The following is a 26486-nucleotide window of genomic DNA, read 5'->3' as shown; positions in this document are numbered from 1 at the left end:
TTACTTAAGTGATGTTTCCAAATATTATCCATTCTTAACCATTTTAAATCGATTATTTTTTGAGAGATGTGATCGCGTTTTTTAAGATCAAAAATTAGACGAGCGCAAGCATTTTGCATTACTTGAAGCATATTTTTGTGAAGCGAGTCAAGGCATGGAAAATAGATAAAATCACAATAATTAAAATTTGAAAAAATAAGAGATTCGGTTAACATTTTTCTAAGTTTAAAATTTAAAAAGTGTCTATTTGTAAACAGAATCTTTAGCCTCGAGAAAGCCTTACGTCTTAACATCTCCACATGAGAACTAAAACGTAATTGGGAATCAATAATAATACCAAGATTACGGGCTACCTCTACAAAGGGCAGTTTGTTGTTATTTACGCAAATATTCATATTTAATTTGACTATTTCTACCGCGTTCTTGTTACCAAAGACCATAAGGTTTGATTTTTTTGAATTTAAGTTAAGGTTATGTTCAAACGAGATCTTACTTAGCAATTCTAAGTCTTCATTTAAGTGAGCAGATGCAGCGTTAAGCTCATTGGGATGAAAAGAAATGTAAAGCTGCGTGTCATCAGCATAAGCCATTACATGACAGTTTTTTAAGGACAATAAAATATCAGCAGTGTAAATTATGAAAAGCAAGGGTCCCAAAATAGACCCTTGTGGAACACCAGATAAAATATCCAGCTTGCTAGAAGACTCATTATGGTACCGAACTTTTTGATATCTATTGGATAAATATGATTTTATTAAGAATACTGAGTCGGCAGAAAACCCAAAGTATTTTAGCTTAGATATTAAAAGTTTATGTTGAGGAATCACAAATTGATATTTGTTTCTTGTATCATTGATTGGGGAGTTGGGAAACTGACATGTTAGGAATATTAGAATAGCTTTCGAATTAAAAAAACTGTTTTAGTGAAAAAACGCGATATGGGTGGGTATATCCGAAAAATGAAAAATCCCAAAATTTAGAGCTCGATTTCTCGGCTTCTATAGGCACTATCGGAAAGATTCCAACGGTGTTATCTTAGTTATATCCTTCTGAATCCAACGAGACCATCCGCAAAGTCGTAGCTTCATTACTAGCCGAGATCTCGCATGTTTAGAGCCTTATTTGGGCTTAGCATGTGTCAATTAAAGAAAATCTTTGATTAATTGTTCTGAGTAGCATCAAAGAGATATTAAAAAATAAGTAGTTAATAAAATCTCAGCTTCTGGATATAAGTATAAACAAATCCGTAAATTATTGTATTTAAGAATTATTAAACTTTAAATTATATATAACGAAAGATATCGTTGAATATTTAAGTTCATATTTCTTCTATACAGGGTGTCCGGAAAGTCAACGGTAATACTGAAGGGGCTGATGAAGCAACTCATGAGCACCTAGAAAAACATAAAATGACCTTAGTATAAAAAATCGATGGTTTTCGAGATATTGGCACTTTATTAGAAGTCACCAAAATCCTACTCTTGGATCAGATTTTCGATTGTCACGCCTTAAAAATAAATATGTTTTAGAATCTCTTTTTAGCTATGCAACACTGAATAGCCATTTTACTCATCAAAGACAAACATTAAACTAAGCGGCCAAAAAATTTAATAAGAAATCTATTCTAAAATAAAGTATTACTTATTTTTATTTTTTAAACTTTGAATTTGACCGCTCATACTGGACCGAAATGTACGGCAACACGGCTAATACCGTAAAAAGTTTGCTCATTTAATTTTAAAATTACCCAATATGTTTTAAAAAAAGCTTTACTGTTATTGTGATAGAGTAAAAGATAAACCTAATCTACCTTATGAAAAAAATAAAACAAATTTATAATTATGTTATGTTCAAAAAATATTTTTATTTAACTTAAAAAAAAAAAATTTAAAAATCAAATAATATGTTCGAACTGTCTACCACCAACGCGAATGCAGGCGTGGCATCTTTTAATAAATGACCTATTGATCCATCTTGCATTCCTGGCAGCGTTAAGATCTTGGGCTGCATCATTTATTCGCTGCCGTAATTCAGCAATATTATTTATTGGTCTTGCATAAACCTTTTCTTTTATGCAACCCCAGTAAAAAAAATCGAGGGGGTTTAGGTCTGGAGACCTGGGAGGCCATAAAATTGGACGAAGTCGGCCGATTCATCTGTTGGGGTATGTTTGGTTTAAATACCGACGAACTTCATGGGCATAATGTTCCGGGCAACCATCATTTTGGAACCACATTATTCGGCGACTGGTCAAAAGAACATCTTCTAAAAGAATCGGTAGATTGTTTCGACAAAAATCTAAATAAGCCTGCCAATTCAAATTTTCTGGTAATTCTAATGGGCCAATTACACGTCCGTTCAAGATACCGGTCCACAAGTTTACTTTAAATCAGTACAGTGACCTTTCTTCTCCAATAGAGTGGGGATTTTCCAACGCATACGTGTGCAAATTGTGCATGTTCATAAAGCCATCCTTTTTGAATGTACTCTCATCCGACCACAGTATATTATTTAAAAAATTCGGATCCTCTTGATTTTTTTTGCAACATTCTGCGGCAAAATTGTAGGCGTGGTTCGTAGTCTCGAGGCAGTAGGCTTTGCACTCGTTGAACATGATAAGGGTGATATTGAAATCGCCTAGTAATGTCGTTTACTACCTATTTCGGTATCCCTGTTCTTGTTTCGATTGCTCGTGCCGAAGTAGTCGGATCATTTTCAATTTCTTCTAAAACTTAATCAACATAATCAATACGAGGTCTTCCCTCTTGAACAGGAGCATGAGGCATTCTGCCTTCGGAATATGAGCGGTGAACATTAATTGTCATACGATAACGATAGTCAGGATATCGAGCCAAATTCGGATATCTTATATCTTTCTTGATAAAAATTAGATGCTGCTAGAGCATTTCCTCTGCATTCACCATAAATGAGATGCATGTTTGCATATTCTTGGGCGGTATACGGCAAGGGCATATTAAATGATTAACCAATAAAACAAACAGCTCAAAGATTTCTTATTAAATTTTTTGGCCGTTTAATTTAATGTTTGTCTTTGATCAGTAAAATGGCTATTCAGTGTTGCATAGCTAAAAAGAGATTCTAAAAAATATCTATTTTTAAGGCGTGACAAATCTGATCCAAGAGTAGGACTTTGGTGACTTCCACTAAAGTGCCAATATCTCGAAAACCATCGATTTTTTACTAAGGTCATTTTATGTTTTTCTGGGTGCTTATTAGTTGCTCCATCAGCCCCTTCAGTATTACCGTTGACTTTCCGGACACCCTGTATAGAAGAAATATGAACTTAAATATTCAACGATATCTTTCGTTATATATAATTTAAAATTCAATAATTCTTGAATACAATAATTTTCGGATTTTTTTATATATCCAGAAGCTGAGATTTTATTAACTACTTACTTTTTAATATCTCTTTGATGCTCCTCAGAACAATTAATCAAAGATTTTTTTTAATTGACACATGCTAAGCCCAAATAAGGCTCTAAACATGCGAGATCTCGGCTAGTAATGAAGCTACGACTTTGCGGATGGTCTCGTTAGATTCAGAAGGATAAAACTAAGATAAAACCGTTGGAATCTTTCCGATAGTGCCTATATAGAAGCCGAGAAATCGAGCTATAAATTTTGGGATTTTTCATTTTTCGGATATACCCACCCATATCGAATTTTTTCACTAAAAATTGTTTTTTTTTATAATTCGAAAGCTTATATAATTCATTTCATAATTTGCAATATAAATTTGACGATGCTTAAACATATATTAAATTCTTCATAGTATATTCCATGTATTACATTATGTGTGATAAATGTATACTTACTATATTTCATATCCATAAACAGGGCATTAAAAATAAAAATTGTATGTATTATACCCGAGTATATTCTGAATTTACAAAAAAACATTGCTGTGCAGGTTTTTTGTAGGATCTAATGCCCCAGCATGCAGGTTTAATTACTATTTAATATAGTGAATTTTATAATACTTTCAAAACATTTGTTTACCATGTAAAAACATCTTTAATTTTTTTTTAATTCTCTAGGATCTAATAGGGAATTTTATAATTATAACAGTCAAGTAAAAAAAACGTGTGAATGGGAAAAGAGTTATTGGCACGTTAGGTTAGTGCCGTTGACGTAATTCAAACTACTATTTATTTGCAGATGTTTTTTATTTTTATTTTAATTTATTTATTTAATATTTACACAGAAACATAAAGTAATTTACATCGAATTTTAACAAAATAGAAAAGCTATATAAATATTAGCACCTAGGTACGCAGTACCTGTATGTGCTTGAAAAATACAACAAATACTCTAAAAATTACAACAATTGCCTCATTTTCTAAACGTTCTAGTTACTTCTAACGCGCTTAATAAATTTATAATACACAAGATAAACTTAATTTTGATTTATGGTACATCGTTTTTAATTATTATTGAAAAATTTCTAAAAAATTTAAGATGTTACATAAGATGTATTCTTTAGATTTCTTCTTAAATGTACCCATGATTTCTATAGTTCTTATATTGTGAGGTAACAAATTGTAAAGTTTCGGCCCTAAATAATCTACAAAATGTTGTTCCATAGTATTTTTACATAAGATAGAGTTATGTAGTTGGTTTGATTTACCTCTTGTAGGATAGTTATGTGATATGATGTTGCAACTAAATTTATTATTTAAATGGACATAATTACAAACTTCTATTACATATAATGTTCTTATATTAGATACTTCTTTTGAGTATAACTTGTAAGTAGGGTAGAGTTTTGGTTTTTTTTAAATGATTTTAATTATGTAATTTTGTATAACCCTTAACTGTTCCATATTCATACTGTACATACCACCCCACACCAACATACCATACCTAAGCAACGGTTCAACAAGTGCCTTATATACTACAATTAAATTTTTTTTGTTTAAGAACTGTCTAAGCAAATAAAACTTGTAAATTAGACATCTGATTTTTTTAGTAATATATATAACATGTTGGTTCCATTTTAAATTGTTATCTAAGTATTTTATTTTGTTTTGCTCTTTTATTAAATTGTTATCATTTATTTTAATGTTGCTAAAATTGGGTCTATTTGCTGCTATAAGTGAAAAGGCTACATAATATGTTTTAGAAATATTTAAACTTAGTTTGAATGTATCCAGAAAATTTTTTTGAAACCAACCTTAAGTTTTTCTCTCACCCCTTCCCAAGTTTTATCCGAAAAAATTATTACCGTGTCATCAGCATAAGCTATAACCTTTCCACCCACATTAAGATTACAAAGCATGTTTATGTAAAGAATAAATAAAATTGGTCTGAGAACGGTACCTTGAGGCACGCCATGTTTAATTTTTTTGGGAGAGCTTAATATATTATTTATTTTGACAAATTGAGTACGATTTGTGAGATAATTCTCAGAGATGCTCAAAACCGGTCCCCGCACACCATTTCTTTCAAGGACATTAATGAGGAGGGAATGGGATACGCTATCAAATGCTTTTTGCAAGTCCAGGAATAGAGCTATCGTTTTTTTGCCTACTTTTAAATTACCAGTAACATTTTTTACCAATTCATACATTGCATCAGTTGTCCGCTTACCTTCAAGAAATCCAAATTGATTTTCTGATATGCCATCAATGGTATTCAAAAAATCAACAAGTCGTGATTTAAGGCGTTTCTCGTAAATTTTAGCAAAATTTGAAATAACGCTTATTGGCCTATAATTTCCTATATCGAGTTTATCTCCTGATTTATGAATTGGTGTAACGATAGAAGCCTTAAAGTAAGATGGTACAATGCTTGTTTTGAAAATTTGGTTTATTATATGTCTAATTGGATCCTTAAGTTTTAAATATAGAAGTTTTATTGTTTTAGAAGTAATTTGATCGATACCAGGGGAGCAATGATTTTTAAGGAAATTTATATGTTTCACTATTTCTGTTGAATTTGTAGGTCTTAAATACATAGAGTTAGGAATTGATTCTTTTATAGGGGTTGGCGTTTCTGGGATATTAAGGGCACCAGAAATTTGAGCATGTTTATTTTGTTGTTTGCTTTTTTGGTGTTGCTACTTTACTATTCTATAATAAACAATTATTGTTCGTATATTTCTCAGGCATCCACTTTTCTAACAAATAAAATAACTTCATTGCCTCATTCCTTATTTCGTCAGGTCATGATTATTTCTTCAAATGTCAAAACTGTCAAAATAAGGAAGCAAAAACACTGGACCAGTGTAGCGCAATTAAAACCTAGCAATATCGTCATTAAAATTTCCCTTATGTATGATTTATTATTGTTAGACCTTATATGAGTTCCAATAATTCCCTATTAACTTCCTAGACACTCACAATTAAATTACTAAAAATTAAATTACAGAAAACTGCAATCGCGAGAATGGGTCTTACAACTGTACACGAGAGATGTCAGAGCCAGTTAAAATTTTTAGGTTAGGAACGGGGTGACATGTCGAACTCCTCTTTGAATGGACGTCATCGTCATTCGAAAAAGGAAAATCCTCCGCGACAGAAGGTAAAATTTGCGCAGTTCATTGAATAAATCGTATTCGTACGGCGCAATGTCCAATATTGCCTTCTCTCGAACATGGCGAAAGTAGTCGGTTTACGTGTTGTGATAAGTGCTATCTTGTGACTTACTATGTTCGAAAATGGATAGTAACATTAATGGAAAATTGATTAAATTGTGATCACTGTGTAAATATAAGGTTAAACGTTTGTTATTTTAACAGAAAACAGGCGAAATGTCCACAGACAAGATTAAAGTCGCCGTAAGGCTCCGTCCTTTTAACCGCAGGGGTAAGTAAATAGCAGGGTATATAATTAAAAACAAACACAAAGGTCAAAAATGTATTTGATTAACTTTTAACCAAGTGCCACCCGAATAACTCAGCAGTATATATGTATTTGTGAATCATTTTTCATTACAACATAACAAAATGTTCATGTAAATCCTTATTAGTTATACCTGTATGGTTCCAAACATTACATTTATTGACATTATTATTGCAACACCCTTTGGTGGAAGTACCTACATGTAGACACACCATAGGATATTGCTAAATACTAAAATATAGTCTCTGTATACATTTCAATATATGAAAACAACCAATGACTCAACACATATAACTAATATAACACAACAAAGGCTTCATTTAAAATTAAAATAGCCCCGAACAATAAGAAATGGTCTCAAAACAAACTGAGATTTGCTACATAACAAAAAGGGCATTTATATTATATACCTACCTGCTTAGTGAAAAGACAAGGTAGAAGGCTTAAATGGGATCAACAAAGGCATGTCTGTCAGCTGTACCTGAAGGTCTTTTCACTTTCCTTCTATTGCAAATCAAACCTGGTCAAGAATATTTTATAGGTTTTTAATTTCAGTCTGGGTCTCTGAATATTTTGGAATCATAATTGATGCATGAGGTGTATTTATAAACAGGGTCATTGTCAGCTGCTCTTAGATATCTTGTGTTATCCTCTGTTTTGACTTGGGTTACTTAGAACATATGTTTTAGTGTTTTAGTATTTAATAACAAGTAGATTCTCACAACTGTTTGGATTTAAAATGAGTTTGTTTTGTCCATCTTGAACCAATTTTGTTTAAATAATAAATGTTTAAAAATAATTTCCTGATGGACAATATGTGTTATTTTTCAACTGTACTACTTCAAGTTTAACCTTATTTGTGACAAAATTGTTTTACTCTTTGTTTCATGCATTATTCAAAGAGCTTCCTCTTGCAGCTTTTAGAGAACACTAAACAAATTCTTTTTAAAAAGAGGGTTTTATGATGTAGATGAATTTTTACATTTTAATTGTAATAGCTATTAATTACTACACTCACTCATTCAGTATCCAGATTTACTCAAATACAATCTACTACTTTGGGAGCAATTCAGTGTGTAATTATAAGTAGAAGTAATTTATTCATCTTATGAATATAAAAATTTTTTACACATGTCAATAGTACAAAACCTTAAAATGTTAGGCATTTAAATAAAAGAAAAAATATATATATGGCACACATCAAAAAATATTAGGTTATTGAACAAATAGGTTACACATTTCAAAAACAGTAGTATACAGTTTCAAGACTGCCGCCAATTCTCCTATGTTGCTGCAGTACTGTGAAAAACACTTATTTCTTAAGTTACTAATAAGTCGCTAAAGTTATGGTTTAGTATTTCTTCAATTGAATAAAAAATTTTAGGTACTTTTTCATCTTGAAAAATCTTCGGAGACAGTATACATATATATGGGGGTAATTCATTAAAGACCTTTGAGCCATAGTGAGAAATTCCAGTTCTGGTTTTTTTCAGTCTGTGGTACTCAAGATATATTTTTTGCATTTCTAGTCGTGTGGGTGTATACATTATTGTGTGTTGTGTATTCTGTTAAATTATTTAATAAGTACAAAATAAATAAAAATGGCAATGTTACTCTCCTCACAGTCTTCTCTATAGCCCTTTCCATCGACTATCCTTGCACATCTCCTTTGCAATGCAAATATTCTCTCGTAGAGTTCTGTGTGACCTAAAGCCAATATTGCATATGAAATTTCACCCTGGACATAAGCATGGAATACATTTAAAAGAACTTTTTTTAATGAATCAAAATAAGGTCACAATAAAAGTTAAAAACACTATGCATAAGCCATTTTCAATGACCAATAAAAATGATGTGCCATTGATATGGGATTCATGAATATTTATATTTTACCAGATGGGAGGAATGTCAATGCTTGAACATTGTAAATGTGTTGTTTTGTTTAAGAATTTATGGTTTGTAATATGTATTAAAAATATATGGTATTTTTTTTATATTCATTAGACTTACTTTTACAAAAAATCTTATATATTAAAAGTATTTTAAAATGAATGAAGGAAAATAATCAATATAGGATATTAATCATGCACATCAATCACCAATATTTTTACAATTTTTTTATCAATTTGTTTAGTGGTACATACAATATAGAATAATTTTTGAATTAATTTTGAAATAGCGATACCCGTAAATTGTATTTTATAATGTCCTATGCTTTTAAAATTTTAGGTGTATTTACTTTTAGGTTAATTTACTTTTATTTTTATTGAACTGTTATGTATTGGGCTCACTGATAAATGAATAAATAAATAGATAGTAATAATTATGATAACTTTCTGGGTTGTAAAAAATGTGTAATACTGGGGGCATTAATATTGGGTATAGGTACCCTAGAAAAAAAAATTCCATTCTATTCTAATTAATGAACATAGTTTTGTGTTTCATGATTAATTTGCTTTTGTCTTTAAATTTGTAAATTGTAATTAACCTGAAACAAGCTCATTTTGTTTAAAACTTCATTTTATCCATCGAGCAGTTGTTTCTCTCCAAAGAAAAAATTCCCTCAACCCAAACAATACAATAAAATATATAAAGTCCTAATCAACATTCTTAGCTTGAGAAATCATTTATCAGGTTTTCTCACTGACCAAACAGTTTTTTTTGCAATAACAAATTAGTCACATCACATAACCATTAGAGTCATGTCTTTAAAAATGGCACAACAAACTAAAGTTAAATAATTACAAGTGAAACTAGTTCCGATACCTACCAAAACAAAGAACATAAATATTTAATTTCACCCATGACATCCGACCTGGGGAGATTACTTGACCCAGTTGGAAATCCAATTATTAATATCAATTCTGAAAGCAATTGCAAAGTTTTGGTGTGCTTGCCAGATTTAATAAAGGGTATATTTTGAGATTACTACAAATTTTCCATTGCAATGAGGTCTCTGTAGTATGAAGGCTTCAATTATCTTACAATCCATTTAAGAGTAGACCATTATTGGGTTCTAGGGATTACAGTGTTATTTTTCTAGCCTTATGTATATATCGTATAGAATAAACAGTGTGGAAAATTACATTCTTTAAATATTGTCTACCTACTTAAACTGATAGGTTCTCTTTTGGTATTGGGAAAGATGGAGAGTTTTGGTTATCGAAAGGAGTCAATTCCCAATCCAAAAAATTGGAAACCCTTTTAGTTGCTTTAAAATCTTGGAAAATTGAGAAAAATGGCTCGACTAAAATAAAGATGACTTCAAGGGGTTGGAAATCATAAAAAACTTATCTGAAAAAAAAATGAAAGCCTTGAAATGTTGCCCCAAATATGTGGAAAATATGAAAAATGTTTTAAATAAAATAAAAATTACTCCAAGGCTTTCAAAAACATGAAAAATTACTTTTGAAGCAAAAATTTGTAGCCTTAAAAAGTTGCTTCAAATTCAGGAAAATATGAAAAGTGCCTTGAATCAAATAAAAATTCTTTAGGGCCTTCTAAAACATGAAAATTTACTGTGAAAAAAATTGGAAACCTTGAAAAGTTGCTTTAAATCCCTGGAAAATTGAGAAAAATGCCTCGACTAAAATAAAAATGACTTCAAAGGATTGAAAAACAACAAACTACTTTGGAAAAAAAATAGAAGCCCTGAAAAGTTGCTTCAAATCCCTGAAAAATATGAAAAATGCCTCCAAGAAAATAAAAATTACTTTAAGATAGTGAAAAATTGCTCTGAAAAAAAATTGGAAGCCTTGAAAGGTTGCTTCAAATCCCTGAGAAATATAAAAAATGCTACGAATAAAATAAAAATCACTTTAAGGGATTAACAAACATGAAAAATTGCTCTGAAAAAAAAATTGAAAATCCTAAATGTCACTTCAAATCTCTGGAAAATTGTGAAAAATGCCTCGACTAAAATAAAGATGACTTATAGAGATTGGAAAATAACAAATTACTTCAAGGACTTCAAAAACATGAAAAATTACTTTTGAAAAAAAATTTGTAGCCTTGAAAAGTTGCTTTAAAATCCTAGAAAATATCAAAAATGCCATGAATTAAGTAAAAATTACTTTAATGGATTGAAAAACATGAAAAATTGCTCTGAAAAAAAAATGGAATCCTAAAAGTTGCTTCAAATCCCGGGAAAATTGAGAAAAATGCCTCGACTAAAATGAAGATGACTTCAAGAGATTGAAAACAACACATTACTTTGGAAAAAAACTGGAAGCCTTGAAAAGTTTCTTCAAATCCCTGAAAAATATAAAAAATGCCTCCAAGAAAATAAAAATGACTTTAAGAGAGTGACAAATTGCTCTAAAAAAAAATTGGAAATCCTAAATGTCACTTCAAATCCCTGGATAATTGTAAAAAATGCCTCAACTAAAATAAAGATGACTTCTAGGGATTGGAAAATAACAAATTACTTCAAGGATTTCAAAAACATGAAAAATTACTTCTGAAAAAAAATTTGTAGCCTTGAAAAGTTGCTTTAAAATCCTAGAAAATATGAAAAATGCCATGAATTAAATAAAAATTACTTTAATGGATTGAAAAACATGAAAAATTGCCCTTTAAAAAAAATTGAAAATACTAAAAGTTACTTCAAATGAAAAATCACTTGTGAAAAAAAATTTGTAGCCTTGAAAAGTTGCTTCAAATTCAGGAAAATATGAAAAGTGCCTTGAATCCAATAAAAGTGCCTTTAAGGGATTGGAAAATGTGAAAAATGCCTTGAATAAAATGCCCCATAGTTATTTTTTCTTCCTTTTATTTAAGGCTGTGGTGTCAATATTACATAAAAATGCCTTGATAGAAGCCCATCTTGGCGAGAAGCGAATGACCCTGTGTTATTCCTATTTATCTTTAAAGCTCTGATCCTTTAACGTCCTATTTTTTTTAGTTTTTGAAGGAAAGAAAGACGAATCGAGTTAATATTAGATATCTATTAGCTCAAATTTAGAATACGAATCTCTGATCTCACCTGATAAATGATATTGAGCGCATTCAGCGCAAGTTTATGAAGTATCTCTGGTTTAGAGAGGAAGGTGTCTTTCCGGCAAGAGGTTTGGATAGTCAATTATACTTAAATAAATTTAATATTATACCCTTAGCAAATTATTTGCATTAAATTCTTATATAACCTTATTCATAACGAGATTGACTGTCCTACCCTTTTGGCTGCATTAAATTTCCAGGTACCAAGAACAAACTCTAGGCATTTTAGATTATTTTATGTAAATCCCACTAGGACTAATATTTTGTTTAAATCCCCTATTAATATAATGTGTCAGAATTATATTAATAATAATTTACATGATATTTTTGTTGACAGCTTAAGGTCCATTATAGAAAGTATAAAGTAGATAGGTGATGCAGAGTCTTTCTAGTATGTATATAGATAGTCTGTTTAAGTATACATAAAATGTTAAGCATTTTTATTTTCCATTTTTACACACATAAGATATTTTTTATTATTTCCTGCTTTGCACGTACTGAAGTACAAACTCAACATATTTTTATTGTTTCTAACAAACCTGTTGGAAATAATTTTTTTTTAATGCATGTATTTTATGGCTAAAATGTTACTGAAAAAAAAAATCTTTTGTCTTGCTAAGAACGTTGTAGCCATAATTTATAGCATGTCTTCAAACCATCAGCCTGGATTTCTCAAGTTGCTTATTAACAAGTTAAATTATCCTAAGGGGCTTGTCCAAGATGTCTCCTCACTGTTTTGCGAGACCAATTTAATTAATAACGCTTTTAACAGCAGCTGGGAAAAAGCTCGCTGCATGAATAATTTGCCAAAGCACTGCACAAACTGGTGTTTGAGAAAAATGTTATTTGGTATACTTCCAAACAGGAAAAATGTTAATTCCAAAAAGTTTTCAATGAATTTTCCAATGTGGCCAGCAACTTTTTCCATTTGCGGACCGTAACTGGCCATTAAATCAAGTATTTAGTCAAAAGTTTCGAAATAAATCGGCCTGAACATTAAATAAACCGATATAAGCCCTGTAGCAAACAGTCTTAAGTAGAAAAATTACTAGCATGCTTTCGGAATATTAATGTTAATTTTTTTTTCAGAACTGGAACTGGGAACACAATCTGTGGTAGAAATGGAAAAGGAACAAACGGTCCTTCACCAGCCTTCAACTCTGGATAAAGTTGAAAGGTAGGCTTATTTTAATATAATATTTGAAGCCAAAATGCCTTTCTCAGAGTTTCTCATTATCCTCCCGGCGCTCTTATTAAATTAGAACGTAGAAGGCCGCCCTTTGTCTGGCATCCCTTATAAAATGGCTCTTGTGTTAATTAATTTGTTAATTAAATTAAGTTGTAAGGCGAAAATTTAAGAGGTTCTTAACTACCTTTATATATAAGACAAAGCACATTTATTAGTAGATTTTATGCTGTAGAATTATACATGATTTACATGGACTAAGAGTAAATTAAACATTCTTTTTTTGCTCGCTTCAAACTAAATCTAATGATGTTTCATAGGATTTAGGGACCAGACATGCAAGATCTTCCTGTAGCAATAGAAGTATACCGAATGGCTGTAATCCTGATGACTGACCCATTTCTGTAAAATCAAGAATTATCAAATGACAAGAAGCAATTTTGACCTTGTTATTCAACTCATGCAATATTTTAGTTCCAAAGTTGGTGAAAAATAAAAGTGAACATCCCAAAGTGTATTAAGTCTCCATCAAAACTTCAACTACTTAAAAGTTGTCCCATTGTGGAGAAAGCTAAATTTCGGATGTTATATTCTGGGTCACTGGGTCAGACGTGGCTGCTTTTATTTCAATCACGTTCTCAGCAAAAAGGGCGTTAAATCTCATTACCGGTGATTTGGCTCGATTTTTTGCTCTAAATAGGCTGGAAAAAGGTAAACTGAGAGAGCTTTCAAAAAGCAGCTTTTATTATGAAATACCTTTTAGAGTATATTCTATGGAAATCATATTTATTTATGTGGATGTATTTCATTTTAAGAGCTTGCTACATGGAGGGTTTTACTGGAGATTCCACATATTACACTATTAAGTTTACTTGGCATCAGGGCCGTATCTGGACCAAAATTTTGGGGGGGGTTAGGCCAGTGACATTTGAGATATTAGGGATAAAAAAAACTTTAATTTATAAATAGGTTTTACTAAAAGAAGATACCAGTTTAAACTAAAAAACGCATTTAACAACGTTAAAATTTTAAACATAGTAATTATAATAACAACTGAATATTTCTTTGCTTTTCCCTCGCAAAATGATTTAAGACCTCTGCGGTATCAATTATAATATTTCTATGCACGCTTAAAAGGGCAAGTCCTGTTAGCCGCTCTTGACCAGTTGAATTGCGCAAATAGTCTTTTAAACGCCTTAGCGATGAAAATGATCGTTCTGATGAGGCTGTAGATACAGGTAACGTAGCCAGAATTTGCAACAGAGTATGAATATTGGGAAACAAAGATGGATTATATGCTGATAATGCATTAAGAACATTTTTTGGCCTTTCTGCTTGAGGCAGCTTAATCCATTTTTGTTTCCACAACTGTAGTTCTGCAGATAACGTATCTAGGTCCAAAAATTCCTCATATGGTAACAAGTCTTCCATTTTACCTATGTGTGCTTCGCACATATTTGGTACTAGACAATATAACAATGAAAGTGATTTTTCGTGATTTGCAAATCTTGTAGATTTTCATCAGTTCTTATTCATATTCCTCTGCAGTAGCTACCATGGCATTAGAACGATTCTGCTGTCGTGAAACTATTCTAGGTATTTTTATGCATTCTTCATCATCTATAGACTTTATAATAGCTTCAGATTTTTTACAAATATTTTTGAATTCTTGATCTATATTCAGTCTCATATTCCTGACCTGACTAATAACAGTATTCACATGCTCAACAGCGCTAAATAGATCAAAATCCACAGTCTGGAGAATTCTACATAACGGTAGAGTAAAAGCAAATAAAGTGGACACTGTTAACATACTGATAATAAAGTCACTGGTCATAATAGCTCGAAGGAACTGCAAAGCTTTTGAAGAAGTTTCGATGTGACTTACTTGTTTTAGTTCTTCTAATGTTTCAATAATGGGTTTAAAAACTTCAGTAAACCTAATTAGTCCATCATGATTTTCCACCCACCGAGTTTCACACATGGATGTTAACTTACTCCATTTACTATTTGGAACATGTTCTTTAATTTTATTTTTTAATATCTCAGTGCGCATAGCTGATATTTATATAAAATTTGCAATAGATTTTATTGTTCCAATACAATTTCTGATACTCTGAACCTTACAGGAATGGGCAAGAGCTGAATTTAAAGAATGAGCACTACAGTGCACATATATTAACACAGACACCTTTAAAACTTTAAAAAGTAATACCCCCCCCCCTAGATACGGCCCTGCTGGGCATCAATTGAACCAAAGATTCCATAACATACATACATAGTTACAACCTGAGCTAATAAAAGCCTGTTAAAAAGAGACAGTCGGGTGCCATTAGCGTCATATTTGACGTACGTCAAAAATTATACAATAAGAATCCGTCGACCATCTTGGGTGACAGACTGTCCCGCCCACGAACTTAATAAATATACCTGGACTGCCAATTCAATGAAATGACCACTACTAGGGGGCCGCCATTTTGCGTGATTGTGTCCTTTCGATGTTGGTCACTCTGACAAATTTCAGTTGAGCCAATGGTAGGGAAACAAAACAATTAAAGTTTTTGAGAGATTATGTTTACAAACACCAAATAGAAAGAGTTACATTTAATAAATGTAAGGTAGTTCCGTTAGATCTGTGATTTTTCTTGTACTTCTTTAAGAATTTGAACCATCTATAAAAATCAAAATATAAATGATTTTATGAGGGTTTGTAATTAGCAAGGGTTTATATAGTAAAAATAAACAACTCTATATATTATTCTATCATAAACACAGACAGGCAATTCACAATAATTCGGTTTTGAGAAACAGTAAACCGTATACGTTTAAATAAGGATGGTGATACATTATCCACGTATTAAATAAGGAGGAAGCTATATCGCCTGTTGCGCCTGAAAATGTCCAGAGTGACCAACATCAAAAGGACACAACTACTATTAAAATGGCGGCTATTTACAGTGGTCATATTTGGGTATCGTGGCCATATGCATTAGCAGTCCAGGTATATTTATTAAGTTCGTGATTCCGCCCCGCCATATACAACTTTCAGACCCATGATGTAAAATAAATGTTCTGATAGGAATTTCAGCAAGTATTCCAATCTGTGTTATTAACCTTTAGAAAGAGCTATCCAAGCAGCCAGAAATATTATCTGAAAATGAGACTTAAAATAAAATACACTATCTCTGGATGTGAAAGCAAGAGCTTCTCGTTACCCTTTGAAATTGTAGAAGACCCTTTGTGGTTGGGGTAATAAATAGTGTTGCTTTTGGCTGTAAATTCAACTAAAAAGGATGGTAATACCATTTCAGGCGGTTGTTGTGTTTCAGTAAAATTATTAGATATTCATGCAAATTGTTTAAATCATCAATTTTCAGCTGAGCAATAATTATTTACCGGGGCATGCTTATTGAAATAACAGATGATATACACAATAATAATATATTTTTATTTAACCCAACCCATTATGTTTTACGCTGAATGCATGCATATTATGTTATATCGATTTTATACTCATTAAGGCAATAAAATCGCGTTGTTTGGCGAATAAACCCGAATGTTAACGTTATCCACTTCTTCCGTAATTTGTTTTGAAATTTACGGTTGTGAAGTAGTAATTTCTGAAAAAAAGCGGTTATCTATTGCTAACCGTATTCTCCTTTAATATTTAATTTAGTTGCTACATGGTATTTCTATTTATGACATAATACTTTAGTGTGTAATGCTCTACTGCGGACGCTTTGATTTGCATTTTCTTTTTTTGGCCTTTAAACTGGTTTTTATAACTTAAAATGGATTCAGCAAAATACGATGATGGTGATATCATGATTTTTATGTTCTCATTTTTTTTGGGGTATTTGAGATTAACCGCTTCTGATGTGCACGGATTTTGCACGTACAGGGTGATTGATCAATTAGTTAGCTGTGAAAATATCGCAATGGTTTAATTACCGTTTTGTTTTATAATAAATTTAATTTAAAAAAAAAGGAACATGTAGAATATTTAACACATTGTATCAAAAAAGCTTATTTATACTACAAATTACTTCCTTAGTTACAGTAGTGGCCAAAAGTAGATAGACAAAGGATTATTTTCATATAATTGTTTAAAGATTTACCCACAGGTCCCCTAGATTTTAAATTATTGTTATTTGTAAGGCAGTCTATAAAAAGATACCAATAAATTTCAGTTAAATATTTTGCTTGCTATCAGATAAAGCAATAATACAGACAAAAACAATTTAGAAATTATTTTTTTGTCTAGATATTTATAAAATAAAATTAGTATAGTATTGCTTCTCTTTAACTCAAGGTGCAACATGCCACGCGGAATTAGATTCTCTCTTGTTTTAAGACAACGCATTATTAATGCATATCGCGCGGGTGATCGTCAAATTGATATTGCTCGTAGATTTAATGTTAAAAGAAAAGATGTTTGAGCAATTATCAAAAGATATGAAAGGACAGGATTATTAGAGCCAAAAAATAAATCTGGTCGACCAAAAAAAAAGGACATTAGAGCTGTAAAGCAAATTTAAACAAATTAGCCAGAATAACCCTTTCATGACTTCTCGTCAAATTCAGATAGAATTACAGGCTCTAGGGATTTGTAATGTGTCCTCAAGGACTGTAAGTTGTCTATATACTTTTGTCCAGCGTATATTTAGTTATTTCTTATTATTTACCAAATAAGGTGATTGTTTCTAAAGAATGTTTTATTATTTTTATACATGTTTATGTTGCCCATAATATACTTAAATATCTTTATTATAGAATTTTTATTTCCTTTGATTTTTTTAAAAAACAATTTGTCTATCTACTTTTGGCCATTACTGTATATGTAAAAGTAAAAAAAAGTATTATTATAGGAAATTTTTGAAATGACCCTGAAGTAAGTGTTTAGTTAAATTTCTTCAAGAATATGTACATATAGAAAGTTTTTGAAATTTTATTTCCACTGGTTTTTGAGTTATGGGCATTTTGAAAAAAAATTAACCTCTCCCATTTTTTTTAACTGTATTTTTTAAAACGCTTAAACAGGTATCTAGTCAAATTGTTCCAGGAATATGTGTAAAAATTTTCAGAATTTTGAGTGGTTTTTGAGAGGCAACAAAATTTGTAACAACATCTTGTAAATTAAAAAAAAATCGATCCTTCAAAATTTTTTTTCTCAAAACTTTGTCAATTTAAAAAAAAAACGCTTAAACAGGTGCGTGTAGTTAAATTATTTTAGGAATATGTATGGAAATTTTCCACATTTCTTCTTCACTGGTTTTTAGTGTATGGACATTTTTATAAAATTTCGGCTAAAAATAAAATCGACCTTTCCAAAAAAATTTTTTCCCTTTTCTTGAAAAATGCTAAAATGAGCGCTCAATTAAATTATCTTAAGAATACGTTTTGAAAGTATAAAAATTTGATTTTTACTGGTTTTTAAGCTTTGGGTATTTTGTGACGCTGCCAAAAATAATTCTTTTTCTCAAAACCTTGTTTATTTTTTGCAAAACCTTGGAGAAGGTATCCAGTGAAATTATACCAAGAATATATGTAAAAATTTTCAAAAATTTATTTGAGACCAATCGAGTCTGGTTACCAAATTTTCAAAAAAAATGCTAAATTCCATTTTCTATATACGGCTACCCCAAGCAACACATCATATATTATTATCGTTAAATTTATATTTATTCAACGGTTTTTTAGTAAATTTTTGGTTTTGTTATCTTATCAACCCTAGAAGGTTAAGGTATATTTATTAAACTGTAGAATATACGTTATACATAATACACAGGATTTACATATCTACGTTTTAAACTCGATTACTACACCTCAAATATTTGATGAAATTCTTCTGAAAAATCACTGATTTTCGTCCATATTATTCAATCTAATAACGCTATTTTTATACTAATTATTTATATATAACATTTTATCAAATTTAAATAAACAGTGTTATTAAATTAAATATTAATAATATATTTTCCTGCAAAAAGATTGTTTTTCAACATCGCAACCCTTACCCCCCCACCCACCCCAAACATTTATCCAGTAAGAAATTCCTTTGAAAAATCACCGTTTTTCGTCCCTAATATCCAATGTAATAGCACTATTTTTGTATTAAATATTTATTAATATACATTTATATATAATTATATCAAATGTAAATAAACAAACTGTGTTATTAGATTAGATATTAACGACGAAACCCTGTGTTATTCATGTGTATTATTTTGGAAAACAATGATTTTTGAAAACAATTTTTTACTGGTAAGTTGTGTGGGGTGGGTGGGGGGGTAAGGGTAGCGTTATTGAAAAACGGTTTTATTGCAGAAACAAATTGCCCGAGAAAAAGATGCTTTTTAAAAAAATTATAGGTAATAAAAAATCTATAGCTTTTGCATTTATACACTTTTCTCATATAACCTTAAGGTATTCAAGTAAAACGTGAAAAAACCCTATTTTATTTCTCCAAAGCAAGGCGTATCGCTATGAAAATTGCATTGTGCCATTTTTTATCGTAAAAATTTCAGTCATTAAGTTTTGAAAAAAATTCATTTTTTTTTGGTTCTAGACAACTTTTCATTATCTATCCTCAAAAATGCAATTTTTAAATTAAAACGATTGGTATATTTATCAACCGTATATGGTCAAGGTATATTTATTAAACTGTAGACATACGCATATCACGCGGACATTTTATCCAATATTTATAGTTGTTCAACCAAAAATGTACATCTGGTGTAAACCAAAAATAAACGTTTATTTAACTATCGTGTGTTGTTTGGGAACGTACCATCGGTCGTCAATCACCCGATATATATGTTGCGTATTTTATAATGGCCTGCATACCTATACATTGTTGTGTCTAAAACCCACCATTGTTATAAAAAAAAAATCCACAGTTAACGTCACCTATGTTAACGCGTAATCAACAGAGAATTCCACCTGAATGAAGTAACACGTTATTAGTTAAAAATCGATTAATCTAAAGATAGATTGTCGCAACTACTACTTTGGTCTAGACTTTATATTTATGACGTAATTTAAATTTTCTTTTTAATCTAGAATCTGTTCCCTAGCGGCGGTGCAAACGTGTGTTTGCAGTAGTGATTTCTTTTTTATTCGACCCTCTGCAGTAGAAAGGTTAACTCGTCTGACTTTAAAAGATAAAAAGGAGGGATAAAATAAGTGACCTTCTTTCAGTTAGGTTAATCCTCAAAAAATAAAGATGAAGGTCCCTTTTTCTCAGAGATTATTGAAACTTTAGACAAATATTTCATAGACATTTATCAACATTTCACCCTAGTAAGGGTTTCCATCAATAATTAAATAAGTGATGAATCAATACTTGTGGTGGCGCCACAGGATATTATTGACAACCTCCCTTTCATTCTTTGTTCCCAGTTGCTTGATTAAATGGCTTAAGAAAAGTGATATTAAAAGGAAACATGACAGACGATTTTTAAAAAAATTATTGTAACTTTAATTTAAAGTGTAATTATGTAATTGGGGTGTTAGCACTCTCTGTTTAGCTATCCGTGTCGTTAAATAAATAAACAAATGGATCTATCCAATTTTCTTGATTATTTGGTTCGAAGTGAATCTGTTCTGCATACGAATTTACTCATGGACAATTATATATTTTTCTCCAAAAAAAAAACAGAACCAAGTAAGTTTACTTTATTTAAACCAGTTAATGAACTTTTCCCGTTCAACTAACCTAAAACACCTACAAGCATTAACTGCAACAAAATGCCAATAAACAAATTAACATTCCCCGTTCGACAGTAAACCAGTAAGATAATTCATTAGGTAAAATTACACCTGGGAATAATTAGCGATGCCGCCTAGACCATAAATATGCAAGCGTTAATTAATTATTTTAATATAATTACCATCCGTGGAGGATCGAATTTTCATTTTCACACCTCCATTGACGCGTGTGATGGTGTAAGAGCGTCTTGTAATGCCTTCCTATAATTGTTACCTAAGTATATCCGGAATTCGGTTACTTTAATTAATGAGCGCGTGAAAGAAAGTGACTTTAGTCTTGTAAACTGTAATTGGTCATTTCCTTTCATGCTAGTTTATTACGGTTTTGGTTATTGCGAATTGAAGTTATAGTATTGGTGAAGTGGAGTCATCAACAACATGATTTGTATTTCAATTAAATCCATTATGAGGTCCAATTGAAGAATATCTTTTTTCATAAGGAGGAATCAACGCAATAAAAATTTCCAGTCAGAAAACTCTTGAATGCTTATCCTTTTTGTTTTTAGCTTCTCTGATTTAGGCAATTTATCATGTAATTAATTTAAAGGCTTTTTCTGATTTTTTTGTTTTCATTTTTCCATCTTACTGGAAACGGGCCAGAGTATGTCCAGTTTTTAAAAAAGGGGATAAGTCGAATATACAAAATCATCGGCCAATGTTAAAAATAATACAGTGCATCTCAAAAGTTATGTCTAAATTCATTTAAAATTCAGGGGGGTGTTCGAAAAAAAAAACGCTCGGACCCGCCGATTTTTATTCGAAGTTGCGCATTTTTGTACGTGAAGTTTGTATATACAGGGTTGCTCAAAAATAAATTACGACCATCAACTTCATTTTTTCAAATGAAAGCACCTTTTTTTATTTCATCTTTGAATTTTGCGTGGAATTCTATGTATGTTTCATGCATCATGTCCTATACCTAAAGTCAAGAGTTATCGAAAAAAAGACAATTCATGTAACAAATAAAAAAAGAACAAAAATTAAGTTAAATGATCAAAATAGTTGCCATTCACGGCTTGATAATATTTAAGGCGATCAATAATAATTTTTCCTAAACCCCATAGTGTTCTAACATGTTTTATGTATTGACAGTGTTGAAAGCCTTGCCAAGATCAATAAAGTCAGCAAGCTGTTTAATGCCTTCAAATGATTAAGGCATAATAAATAATAACCGATTAGTCCGATAGTTATTCACCTGTCGCATATTGTTGTCGCAACAAAACTCATTATTCTCCTATATCCAGGCATTTCCATTAGTGTGACACATGGAAACGCGACTGTCCAGCCATTATTTCCCCATTTTACGTTTTCTCTTTTAATTTCCAGAAAACCGGCCAAAACGTTTGCGTTCGATCATTGCTTTTGTTCGGTGGACCCGAGCGACGAAAATTTCGCCTCGCAGGAGGTGGTTTTCGACTCCCTCGGCAGGGACATCCTCGAAAATGCTTTCCAGGGGTACAATGCTTGCATTTTCGCTTATGGACAAACAGGTAAGTCCTTATCTTTACCATAGCAGCCTTTGTTAAATGTCCTTGTCTCGTCTGAGGCAAGAAAAAAATTGTTTGTTTATGAAATAAGGGTAGATACTGTGTTTGGACAGTTATATTTTTAATAAACCAGGGAAGAATGTTGGAATAGGTGTCATAAACCAAAAGATCCAAATAAGTTTATGAAGAATTTTTAATGAAGGACTCAATCTTCAACGAAAACATTGCTCTGAACTACTCCTTGACTCTAAGACTTAAATAGTATTAGGGATTACTTCAACAGCAACGCCCAGCCCAGTTTTTCCAGCCCATATTTCCATGCTTTCCATTTTTTGTTTTTTATATTCAATTCAGGAAGTATCCGGAAAACAGAAAGCACAATAATGAGCCGCTCAGAGGAAAAGTGGTATATGTCAGTATTTTTTAAGTATTGAGTTATACCATTAATTATGTTTCTACTGGTCTAATATATTCAGTCGAAAACTGGTATAAGTCAAAATTTTAACTTAGCTAAGATAAGAGCTTCCTAACGTTATTCCTCTCAACATAATGGATTCGTTCGCTGGAATAGTGGTATAAGTCAAGGCACCACGCTGTTCCGATGTTGCGCCAGGTCCTATTAAACTCGCTTTTTCTTGTTTAGTTAGGTTTTTTTAGTTTTATGGTACAGAGTGTCTAGATCAGTTACTGTAGCTAAGAATAAAGATATGATAGAACTTCTTCAGTGGATTCCCCCGATTCAGCATCAGTTCTTCCTGGACTTACTGACAAAAGAAGATGCTGTTGACAGTGGTCCATTATCCCATTCTGATGAAGATTAATTTGTTTAATAACTTGTTCTTACTCTCCTTACTGTAAGTTTAGTATGTAAGATAAGTAGTAGTAATGTTTTGCTCTTCAAGCTCTATATTTTTTGAACACTTTTATCAGTAATAGATATTATAGTAAACATATTACAGCTATTATTTTTCTTTGGTTCATCAGTTTTGTGAAATTTGATAACTTTTACGAGGAAAAGTGATATAACTCTCCAAGTTATACCACTTTTCCGCTATGTTTTTGAAAAAAACTTACTGGAAGAATGACATTGGGCGGCAAAAATGTAATTAATGGGCGCAATCAGTAAAAATGTTTACCATATGAAATTTTAGTACAGGGTTATTAAGTAAAGAATATGTTACTGTGATTTTTTAATTCATCCAGATGCAAAATATCAATTTTCTAAATTTCTACTTTAAGGGAGTTAGACCACTTTTCCGCTGAACGGCTCAATTGTAACTAAAGCATCTCATACACTGCACTTTTTTCAAGTTCAATCACTGGTACTACTTTTTTAACATTTCTAACTCCTTTTTTAACTTGCAACATTATTTCACATCAATTCACGCATGTGTACCATCAACAACATTTAATAGATACTGTTGTCATGCAATTTTACCCATAGCTTAGTATCAGCACAATCTACTTGACGTATTACTTTTGTCCTAGAATGTTTCGAAAAAAAAGTTTGTTAAAATTAGAAAAAATAAAAAATTCCAAATATTGGAAAATGATATTGAAAAAAATCGCCTTAAATAGCAGTTTTGCCAATTATATGGATTTACTTCAGTTCAGAGATCTATTGAACAACATGGGAAGTGGAAAACCTAGAGTATACTTTGACAATTAAACCATATGAGCTGGGAAGATCAATATTTGGAATTACTCAAAAAGAAAAGTCTCATTAGCAAAAATGTGAACAAAACTAGAATTTTTTATCACCTTTCATTTCCATGAAAAGTATGGAATCTCCACTTGTCCATTCTCATCACTCATGCCAACCTAACAAAACGTAATAACTGTCAACACATATGGCGTTATAGCCAAAGGCGCGAAATTCAAATTTTAAAATTAAATACTGCAAAAGCAATTTTTTTCTCAGGCAATTATTTTCTGCAAAAAAAAAACGTTTTTCATTAATCCTACCCTTAACCCCCCACCCACCCCACACAACTTACCAGTAAGAAATTGTTTTCGAAAATCATTGTTTTCCAAAATAATACGCATGAAAAAGGTGGTTTGGTCGTTCTAATCTAATAACACAGTTTGTTTATTTAAATTTAATATATTTATTTATATAGATATTATTAAATGTTTAATACAAAAACAGTGCTATTAGATTAGATATTATGGACGAAAAACGGTGTTTTTTCAAAAGAATTTCTTACTGAACAAATGTTTGGGGTGGGTGGGGGGGGTAAGGGTTGTGTTGATGAAAAACAATGTTTTGCAGAAAATATATATTCAATATTTTATTTAATAGCACTGTTTATTAAATTTGATATAATTTTATTTATAAATATTTAGTATAAAAACAGCGTTATTAGATTGGATAATCTAATAATTTTTCGTCCAAATGGTGATTTTTGAGAAGAATTTCATCAAATATTTGAGGTGTAGTAGTCGAGATTAAAAACTAGATATGTAAGTCCCGTATGATATGCGTATATTATACAGTTTAATAAATATGCCTGGACCATATACGGTTGATAAATATACCAAAACCAAAAATTTACAAAAAATCTGTATTGAATAAATATGTGTTGCTTGGGTTATACCTATTTAATAGCCCCATCTTAGTACTAGTGAATACAATAGGTTGTTCTGTTGATGGAAAGGAATAGTCAAAGTACCTTAAGAATTTAAAAGTGGTTAAAACTTGAAAGTTTGTGCTTTTTTGTAAAAATAATTTAACATACTTTTTTTTGAGAAAGTTGATATGTCCATTTTTTAAGTTCATCATTAAATTTTCCCGCAATTTTGTAAAAAGCTGTTTAATTATTAAATTAAATTTAATCTCATTATAACACACAAAGAATACCTACACTTAAAAAAATATATTATTATTATTATAATTAATTACAACCGAAAAAAGTTGAGCACTTTTCTTTAGATTTCTCATAACTATGTTTACGGGATATATCTAGTTTTTCAAATAAGTGATTCATTTAATATACAAGGGACCCTATGGATACACTTCACAAATGGATTCTGCACCACTAATACTTGCAGTGGTTGGACATTTGAAAGCAAATTTAATGGAATGTTGGTCCTAAATCTCGGAAATAATCCTGGCCTTTATTTTTAATGAGTAATTAATGGACTAGGTGTAGTGCCTTAAGCCAGCCAGGTGGAGCTCACATTTAATGTATGTTTTATTTGCTTAAAACAAAATCGAGTTGAACTTGATGTTAATTTAATAGCTGAATCTGAAATGTTGGCAGTTTGTATTTAAAAAAACATCAAGTCTAAATAAATAGATTTTGTGTTCTTGTTTCGAGATGAATTATTCAAAAAGTTCGTTCCGACAAATCCTCTTACCCGCCAGGAAAATATATATATTCGTGAAAATATAAAATCGCTCCTAAAACAAATGGAAATGGGGAGCTTCACTGGACGAGAGTGGGATTAAATTATGTAAAAAAAGTGTTCCATAAAAAAAACAATTTCATCCATAATTTATATTATCATTTCTGATTAACTTGGTCTAATTTATTTCCTATCAAAGTGATTCCAATATCCGCTATTATTAAGCAAGAAAACCTACAACGCAACTCAAGTCCGAAACTGTTTATTACAGCTTTTGTTTAAAAATAGAAACCATGTCAAATCGATATTTCACCTGATTCAAAAAAATTCTCATAAAATGATAAGCGCTATCTAAATCACCCTGAATATTATCACCTTCCATTTTGTTAATAACAGTATTGATCTCCGCCTAGTGATGACTATAAAGCAAACAAACTATATTGTACATTATTTATAACAGGAGTTAACTAATAATGACACTATAACTTTGTATCGGAGATGTTTCTTGACATAATTAAATGTTTCATGAGTAAATAGGCATCCCTGTCGGAAGCAAAGCTGATTTGTAATGCACAATATTTTTCCGCAACATTAAATCAGCAAAATAAAAATATTTTATATGTATATAGAGGAAGCCAGCCAAGATAATACGTAAAGATAAGCCGGGTGCTTTAATGATTGAAGAGCGTGTCTTTATTTTAATTAGTAAGCGCACTGAAATGGATTAACATTGCTAGTTGAGTAAACGGAGTTTACGGCACGCTAATGAAAATTACGCCTTCGAAACCATCTATTTTTTGTATGTATGTAGAAGGTTTAAACCCATTGATA

General features: G+C 31.0%; 1 protein-coding gene across 5 annotated transcripts in view; it reads left to right on the top strand.

The window, feature by feature from the left end:
• Positions 1-6511: 6511 nt before the first annotated feature.
• LOC126748519 (kinesin-like protein KIF13A) overlaps positions 6512-26486 on the top strand; it is a 45903-nt gene continuing 25928 nt past the window's right edge. For 3 of the 5 annotated variants that reach the window (XM_050457804.1, XM_050457805.1, XM_050457803.1), the window contains exons 1-3: positions 6512-6830; positions 12954-13041; positions 22147-22310. In XM_050457804.1, the coding sequence (XP_050313761.1) occupies positions 6776-6830; positions 12954-13041; positions 22147-22310 (307 nt within the window). In that variant the 5' untranslated portion in view covers positions 6512-6775. The remainder of the gene's footprint in view (positions 6831-12953; positions 13042-22146; positions 22311-26486) is intronic. The other 2 variants (XM_050457806.1, XM_050457807.1) reach the window with 1 other exon arrangement.

Source organism: Anthonomus grandis, chromosome 22 (assembly GCF_022605725.1).
Source record: "Anthonomus grandis grandis chromosome 22, icAntGran1.3, whole genome shotgun sequence".
Classification (NCBI taxonomy): Eukaryota; Metazoa; Arthropoda; class Insecta; order Coleoptera; family Curculionidae; genus Anthonomus; species Anthonomus grandis.
The sequence above is the reverse complement of the archived record's forward strand: the minus strand, read 5'-3'. Positions and strand labels throughout refer to the sequence as shown.